The 9,275-nt window shown below is 37.3% G+C and overlaps 1 protein-coding gene across 1 annotated transcript; it reads left to right on the forward strand.

Annotated features, from left to right (window-relative positions):
• Nucleotides 1-8,325: 8,325 nt before the first annotated feature.
• LOC149038881 (uncharacterized) lies at nt 8,326-8,975 on the forward strand. Its single transcript, XM_089185711.1, has 2 exons — nt 8,326-8,645; nt 8,729-8,975. Exons 1-2 carry the CDS (start codon nt 8,326-8,328, stop codon nt 8,871-8,873), a joined length of 465 nt encoding a protein of 154 aa, XP_089041837.1. The 3' UTR covers nt 8,874-8,975.
• Nucleotides 8,976-9,275: the final 300 nt, after the last annotated feature.

Here is a 9,275-nt window from a genome sequence, read left to right on the forward strand (position 1 = left end):
TAATCAAGCTATTCTTTCTCTTCAGGAGAATGTTTCATAGTTTAAACTAAATCTGCCGGCAATCATTCCGAGTTTTCACCTGGCCACGAAGTTTTCATTTAAATCCTTTGGAAGTTTACTTTCATGAAGAAAATGAGTGAATGCTTCGCATGAAAGCTGAAAAAATGTATCAACCAAAGCATTACAAGTCTTTGAAGACAGTGAAGCTTCACATCTCTTGCAGTTCTTCTTAACATCGATTTCAAAAAGTCTCTTGACCTGAGCTTGAGTAAGATCTTTTCCAATCATTTCCTTCGCTTTACGATTTGCAACGAGAACTGCAAGCTGCTCTCGATGACCTGAATCACTTGAAGGTTCAACCTCGAGAATGTTCTTTATATCGTTGATGATTTTTTATTCATCACAGAGTCTTCCAGTTATTTTCATTTTATTAAAGAGATGGAATTATTTTTCATGGAATTTTCAGATCAATGCTATAAGGATAACAAAGAGAGAAGATAAGATGTGAATACCAAGCACTCTTTAGCTCGGATGTTAATTTTTTTATGGTTAGCATTCGTCAACTTACCTGTCTAACTCTCGACTATAATGTTCATGCCTTTGGCTGACGGTGTGTAGAATAAAGTTAATGCAGCGATGTTCTCTCTGAATGGTTTTGCGATTCTTGCTATCTGCTGTGCGAGAACCCAAACAACGATGGCAATTTCTTGCCACTAAATGCCAAGTCAACAGATTTATTTGCAGTCTGTTTCAGATCTCATGAAGCAGCGCAAACATCGAAAATGATCAGTGTATTAGTTCCCTCGAATACTTAACTGATGATATTAAGCCAATCATCGATCTGATCTTGAAGTGGAGTCAGCAAAGAGATGTCTTTATCATCTTCTCTCCGAAGTCATCATATGTCTTGTCGTGAATGAATGCTGGACATAGGAGGAAGGACGAATTTCCCTACGAAGGAGCCGCTCAAGAGATTAACCAAGTATCTCGTTTTTCCTGAATTGTTTGGTCAACTATCAAATCATTGAATGGGATATTTTCAGGATTTCTATTTTATTTTTAGCCAGAAGTAAATAAGACAAACTGTCGAGTACTTACTCAACCGGACGATATGGAAAATTCTGGCTAATCCATATCTCCGTTAAAAATGGCGACGATATGAAAGTTAACTTCCGCGAGTCTTCTATCGTAACGTAGATTTGCATAGATTACTTTTTTCGATATGTGGATTTTCACATCTCTCATACATTTTATATGCATCTAGTAAAATGTTGCTTACGAATATTAGAGGGATTAGTTCGAATGGAAATTTTTTAAATATATAAGTCAGGTTGTAAATAAAAAAAATGCTTCTTCATTTATCACCATTTGACTCTCTTTACTGAGACTCTCATTAACAATTGGTTCATACATCAGCGTGCGTTCATCGAGATATGAAGCACGCGGGAGGTTCGGAGAGCATGAAAGATGCGTAAGAGTCGCTCGAGGCGTAGCCGAGAGCAATTCTAGCTTCTTGAGTCTTGCTGATATTGAGGATGCTCATTCCACAATAGACAGGTTTATCGAATACAAGTGGTGTCATCTTCATCTGGATTTCAACAAGGTTGTTATCGAATATTGTAAAATGCTCAAAGTTTAGTTCGGCTGCAAGTTTCCGTTCTTTTTTGCGGTTGTTGACCAATTTCACACTTACGCAATTCCTCATATCAAAGACATTCATGGTTTCCTTCAATTTATTACGACTAAAGTAAGAGACCAATTTACAGGGTGGAGAGGCCGTGAACTTCATGCTATGGATGAAACGAATGTTATTCTTGACTTCTATTTCTTTTCCTTCTTTGTCCGTAAATGTGAGAACTACATTTTTTTTGCTGAAGCTGATATATTTTTCCTCGTTGTAGGGAATGCATTTGATTTCTCTCTCACTCTTGCCGAAATTGGTTGGGGGTAATATAAATTGATGACCTCACCAGTCTCGTTAGGCACGAAAATTCACATGGCTGGGTTAAAATTTCTTCTCGTTATTTTTCATAACACTGGAAATGGTAAAGAACAATTTACTGCTTCAAAAGGTTTTAATCTCAAATTAAAACAGCCTAAAACAAATTAAATGTGTCATCAATTAAACAGGTTGTGTTCTTTGATTGAGAGATCACAGTTATGTTATTGTTGAATGTGTTATTGTTGAATGATGTCAATCGACTGATGAAATTACTTTCCTGTTGCATATAGCGATCAATCTCGAGCAGAAAGATCACGATCAAGGAGAATCTTTTTACAATATCCCATTGAACTCACTCTACGAGGGAGCTGCCGGCAGTTTCATTTCATGAGGACACCACATCTTCCGGAAAATCCTTAAGTGAAGAGGTTAAGATTTTTGTCACTCCATCTCGATATTTTACCGTTAAATTCAGACACATGTTCACATGAAACGTTTCAGGAGAAGAATCATTGAAATGGCTTGAAAAAACTGATACGAGATACTGGCCTCAGCGGCTCAACTTTGCCTTCTGGTGTGCAACGAGTGAGCGTGGAATTCTCTCGCGCTGTATTTGATCTCAAGTTCCGGAACAGATGAAGTAATTTCCGATGTTTCATGCATATTTCACTGTTAGAAGAATTCTCTTTGGTATGGGAGGAGTACAGACTGAATGAGCTCTCCTAGGCAATCCAACATTCAGTCAAATAAATAAAAATTACTGTAAACGAACATTCAAAAGAATCTTTGTATAGTTTGGGGTTGTTCGGAGCAGAAATTTCCGTTTCACTAAAGGAGATAATAACGGTCTCGAATCCGTTAACATTTACGCCAGTAATGCTGGCGAGACGCCAACTTCAAGGAGATGAGAAGCGCAGTGATAAAGGTGGAAAAACCGTCAAAGGAAGTCATATATTTCATAAGGAATGACAACAGAAAGGATGAAAATCAATTTGACTTCCTCATGGCACATAAGTCACAAGGCCTGACACAAGCGGATATGGCTAGGCTGACTACTGGTGCTGTAATACCGAAAGTCAAATAGCTTTTCAACCCTCTTACTCAGCACTTTTCTCTCTTCCGCATACCCAAGGTCGGACCTGGTGAAAAATCTGGCAATTTTTTTTCGGCAGTGAAATATGTCCACGAAAAACATAAATGTTATTCTTCCACATAATTCAATATGCTCTAAAATCAAATGTGAAGTAATTCACTTTTTTCAATCAAAATCGATAACTGTTTTTTTTATCATATCATTATTTTTTTCTGAATATTCTTGAGCCTCATCTTTTGTTTTTTTCCAGTATTTTTCATTTGAAGTTATTCCTTTCCATTTACTTTTGTATCATTTGAGAAAATTATCCTGAATTTTGAGTTATTTTTCAACATTTTTATGCGTTCTAACAATTCATCCTTGCTCTTCACTGAATCTCAATCTTTTTCGCCTTCTTCATTAGGTTGCATTTTTTGTTCAGAACCTTGTCTTGATATTTCTCAGCATATTCAGCTACATATGTGGCCTCGATATTTTCAAGACTCTTTCATCCTTGCCCGGTGTGCTCACAATAAGTTCTCTATTTATGTTTTCACTTATTTGTCAAATGCCATTTCAGTCGCAAATCAAGTTCCTCATGTGTTAATCCAATATACACGTTTTCATTGTTGAATGTTATTTTAGAGATGTTTGATAACATATCTCTTCTGCAATCTTATTAATTTGCAACCAAGGACTTTTAACTGCGTCAAATCAGCATAAGATTGTGATCATACATTTGTTGCAAAAAAACTTTTAAAAAGGTATGTTAAAGCGTAAAAGCTGTGAATCAAAACACCAATGAAGTTTCATATTACAATAGTTTTTATGCTGTACAACAACATCTTCAAATCAATGCAGGTATCGTAAAGTCGGTATGTGAAGTTAGGGATCCCGTGAAAGATGTGGTAAAAGTGTTAAAAATGGAAACAAGTATTTACACAGTAAAATTTGTATGTAAAACAATATGTGTGCTGTGGCAATCCTCATAACACAAATAATTTTCAAAGTGTGAATAACAAATATCAGATATTCAATTCCAAGATTCATAAATCTCGTCTTCAACCACTCTTTCACAATGTTTTGGTTCGATGGGGATAAAATTTGAATTAAACACCAGTTCTTCATTTTTATCAATTTTTTTCTTGCATCATATGATATATTCATCTTCTCAATCTTGTTTGTTTCGATTTGTGTCCTCCTTATCTATATTATAATGACACATCAATATATAGCACCATCGAAACGAGTTCTCTCGTTTGTTTCATGCATCGCTCTGACGAAGGGCTAACGCTCGAAACGTCAGCTTTGAAACTCTTCACGGTGGCCAATCTCCGTTTTTCAATTCAGTTGATAATACCAAATTACCCTTTACTATTTTTATGTGTTTAACGCGCGTTTGATCTGTAGGATCTGTGTTTATCTTCTTTGGCTCTTGATTTTGATTCTTTCCTATCTTAAATGATTTGAGTTTCGCGTCGTTTACATAGCTATTGTTAAAAGATATTAGTTTTTATGCTGATTTCAATGTGCGGTTATTTTGTTAGGTTCCACCAGGAATCGAACCCAGACTTTAGTTCAAAGCCAGAGGAACTAAACATTATGTTATGGAACCAAGCCTTTGTTGAGAATCGAACCTAAATAACAACAATCCAATGCAGAGGCAATAATCACCACAAGAAATGAGAAATGAGACCAGAAATTTGGAGATTTTCTGTCTTTGAAAGTGAGGTTGCCGACTCTTATTTTGGATGCTCGTTTTCTGTATCTCCGCTGTCTGTTTTTATACTTGTGAATCAAATAGTCCTCATATCTTCAAAGTGAACCTTGACATCACCCTTGAAAGACACGACATATTTTTATTCATCCTGTGAGAATATTAAAGATCTTTGGCTTTGTAGATGTTCTTTGCTCTTGTTCTCGACATCTCAAAATCTTTCCCGGTTACAATATTTATTATTATCGGTATCCGAACATTAAAATTATTACTGTATCGCAAACATCGTGTGCGAGATTGGCGGACAGACGTGCTCACATGGTGCTCCTTTACCTTGTCCTTATATCTCTATCGTACCGCGGACTGGAGCGGAATTGTCTCTTGGAATACTCGAGTAAAACTTCTATCGATGGCAGTTGTGCTTCTTCTAAGATGGATTTCGCCGGTTCGAGTCGCTTTCCAGGAAGATTTTAAACTCGGCAGCACACTGGATCGTAATGCTGCGGCTTCAAGTGAGTCTGAAATTCCAAGAAGAAGCAAGTATTTCGAGTCCCAAACATCCTATTACCCAAATTCGGCCTCCACCTTGTCAATTCGACGTCTCATACATTCTAGATATCTTTAATGATAAAGTGATTTCTTTCTTATTTTGAGTACATTCTCATGAAAATAAATTAATTCATTGTAAAACTCATATCCTTCAACTCGACCACAATTTTTGCATACATACATATGATTATTATTTATTAATTCTCTTTTTTCACGACATGTTTTGATGCTATTTTTGGTTTTTGTAATTATTTGCCACAAAATGGACAAAAAATTTCACAAGAGTTCTTTAATTCATCATGTGTTTAATTTCTTTGTTACAATTCATCTTATACATGAATAAAACAGACTCAAAACTTATACTCTTTTTGGTAGAATATTCATGATTTTTGTTGAAACATTTCACTACAGGAAAAAAAATGGTCCCAGTAAGAAACCTTTAAGAACGCCGAAGTCTGGAGGAAGGCTGGATGATAATTCTTTTCCCTATTGAACTGTCTGCGAACGAGTAGTCAGATAATTTCTGAACCAGGTAAGACTGCATCCTCTAACTCCATAGTGCTTTAGCTTGTGAAGGGGGCAGAGGTGATCAACAAGATCAATGGCCTTTTTTAGATCGACAAAGGCAGCACCAGCTAACTGTTGCCTGTCCATGTGTTCTAATATGTGATCAACCAGGTAGACAACCGCAGTTTCAGTGGATGCTTCTTACTAAAACCGGATTGAAAAACTGATATAACTTTGTTTTTGTCAAGAAAAGCCAACAGTTGAACTTGAATTGCACGTTCCATCACTTTAGAAATCAAGGGGAGAACTGAAAATGGACGATAGTTGTTCTCATCATCCTTCCACCCAGTCTTATAAATTGGAGTTACTGTAGCTTCCGTCCACTGTGACGGAATTTCACCTGTCGAGATCGTGAGGTTTAAATTATAAGTGATTAGCTCGGCTATAACGGAGGCTGCGTCTTGGGGGAGTTTTGCAGGGATTTTGTCGAGCCCAGTAGCTTTTGATAACTTTAATGGCGGACAAAACTGACGTCAACAGCGTGCGAAGCAAAGTCCTTGTTACCTCTGGGAACTAAAATTTGAGGAAAGGCGCGGTCTTAAAAGACATTGCATAAATTCCTTGCAATTGATATAAAAAACTCGTTGAACTTTGTCGCTAACAGATCTGATGAATCACTACCGAATGCGTATTTGTTTTGGGAAAGATGGTGTTCAGTGTCTGCCACATCTCTTTGGGGTTCTTGTGACTTGACAGCTTGGTGGAATAATGATTAAATTTTTCTTTATACATTTTCGTATTGACAGCATCGCGTATATTTTTAATCATTTCAGTGTGGTTCACTGTTTGTTTATATCGCTCTCTGTGATCACAGTCTCAGGCGTCAACCAAGGCACCGATCTTTGGCGAACACGGCGCTTAACAATTGGTGCGTGTTTGTGTGCTACTGTCAGGAATAAATCTTTGAAAGAAAGCTATGCCTCAGGGAGATTTTGTGACGTTTCCTGGTTCCAAAAATAGCCAACTGATGGTAGAAGCCGATCGGCGATACTCCAGATACATAAAATTCAGGCTTTGAAGTAAAGAATAATTCGATTAAAGTTTTTGAGTGATGAGTAATCCTGGTGGGTTCGATAATCAGCTGCCTCAAATTGTAGAGGTTCGTAATACGCTGGAAATGTTTTGTTGCCACATTCGGTGGGATGTGGTCAAGATTAAAATCACCAAGAAGGACTGTTACTTTCGTTTGTTTGTCGATTAGACATTTCTTCCGGACTGTGGCGTCTAGATTTGGCAGTCGGTAAACAGGCCCAAAAAGCATCCTTTCAAATTTTTCAAACCATAGAGCTTCAACACGTTCAGAATTGAGATTTTCGGCTATGTAGACGGCAATGCCACCTCCATGGTGGTCTCTATCTCTTCACAATATCTTATAGCCAGGTAGAAAAAGCTCAGAGTCAAAGAACGAGTCGTCGAGCCAAGTTTCGTTTCGCAATGCATGTCAAAGGTTTTATTTTCACTGGTCAGAAAAATGTTGGATAAGAGAAAAGGAACGGCATATGTAATTATTACATATTTCCAAATTGAGACGTTTGTGAAAACGGGTGTACGTATCATATATATATTTGGTACATGTATATGTTACATGTATATGTTACAGGTTCGATTTAAGTTAAGGAATTTTTTTCAATCCAGGTCATATTTTAACCTAGGTTATTTTACTATCTTAAAAAGGGCTATTTTAATTTTTGGGGTGTGGTTGAAAAATAGGGGCTTGGTTTTTGGGGGGTTCTCAAAAAGAATTGGATGCATTTTTAAAGAAATTAAAAGGCTTGTTTCCTTTCCTTTTCTTCACTCCATCCCTCCCCCCCTCTATTTCCTCCCCCCCCCTAGCTTCAAGCAAGGAAAAGAAAGTAAAACATCTTTGTTTATTTCTAACGACTTCTATGATCAAGCTAAAACCTGGCTAGGACAAGAAGGAGGTACGTTCTAGTCAATGTCGAAGAGAGATATCGCAACTATCAAGCGTAAACAGTGGACTCTGCACCAGGGAAAAAATTAAGATAAAGATGGTAAAATTGTTATTCCAAAACGTCAGCTCTCTGAAACATTAAGTGATGCACATTCTGTCACTGCTCACCGCAGGAGAGATAAGATAGAACATTACGTACTTAATTGTTACGCGGGAATTAACCAAGAAGTGACTGAATTATTTGTGTCCCTTTGCACTTTACATCAGTCTCAACGCAGTGTGACAGCCTAGAAAGTACGCCTAGAAACCTGTTGTCAAACCAGTTGCAGCCGATGGTTTCCTTAACAATGTAGACATCGGTTTAACCGACTTTCCAAAATTACCTTGCACATGTACTCCAAGCCATAAATGGGTCCTTCACATGAACGACCATTACAGCAAATATACTTGGCTCATTCCACTGTAACATGCGAGGCGGTTGTACAAGCGCTGGAAAGGGTTTTTTCATGTTTGGATTTCCAAAGACTTTGCATAGGGATAATGGAAAGGAATTTATAGGCATAAAAATGCAACAATTCTGTCATTCATATTCTATTGCACAAGTTCATGGAGCCCCGAGGACTCCCACTACACAGGGACTGGTCGAACGAGGCAATCGTACTTTCAAAGAAAACTTGAGCAAAATTCCTAGAGAGAAAAAAGCTGAGCTCAACAATTGGTGCTCTGAAGCTGCTTACAAAAAAAACATTACCAACCAAAGAAATTCCATTTACTGCTACGTTGGGATTCAACCATGGAAGGAAACAAACCATAACAATGATTTATCTACTAACGGTAATAATGAAACATCAACTATTGTTACACGGTCTTCATCGTCCCAGATAAGGCAGGGGGGAAGATCAGTTAGAAAAGAGAAGAAAAGTTTAAAAAGCTGTAAATAAAAATCAAGAACGTTATAATACAAAAAAGAAACAAGTCAGCTACCCTTTTTAAAGTTAATGACATAGCAGCTATAAAAATTGACAAGGTGGATAAGACCTCGCCTCTTCACCCAAATGTTTTCACTGACAAAGTTCTCCATGTTGCACGCTTTGATCGGCTACTCATATTCTGAATATCCTTTGCAATTTACCTCAGAACAACAAGCGCGAAATTTGTACCCAAAAATATGTAATCTTTACATACTATCCTTATGTGCCTTATCATCTCGGCAGGTTGTGTGGGTTCTGCGTCGTTCCGACAGGTTCCTGGTGGTTTGAGCGAAGTTTTTGGTACAAATACACCGACATTTCCTGTTCGAAACCACCTGCAACCACCTGCCAGCACTCGGAACATGCCGGAACCACCCGGAACTAAATGAACGTACACGGAACCACAAAAAGTATGAAATATATCAAAATTGGTTGATAAAAAAATTTAATAAAAAGAAAATAATAAAATAAAGATAAAAGCATTAAAACCAAATTAATAAAAAATAATCTAACAAGAACAAATAGTTTTCACTTTCAGTTGGTTT

This window comes from Pocillopora damicornis, chromosome 10 (genome assembly GCF_964200805.1).
Source record: "Pocillopora damicornis chromosome 10, jaPocDami1.2, whole genome shotgun sequence".
Taxonomy (NCBI): domain Eukaryota; kingdom Metazoa; phylum Cnidaria; class Anthozoa; order Scleractinia; family Pocilloporidae; genus Pocillopora; species Pocillopora damicornis.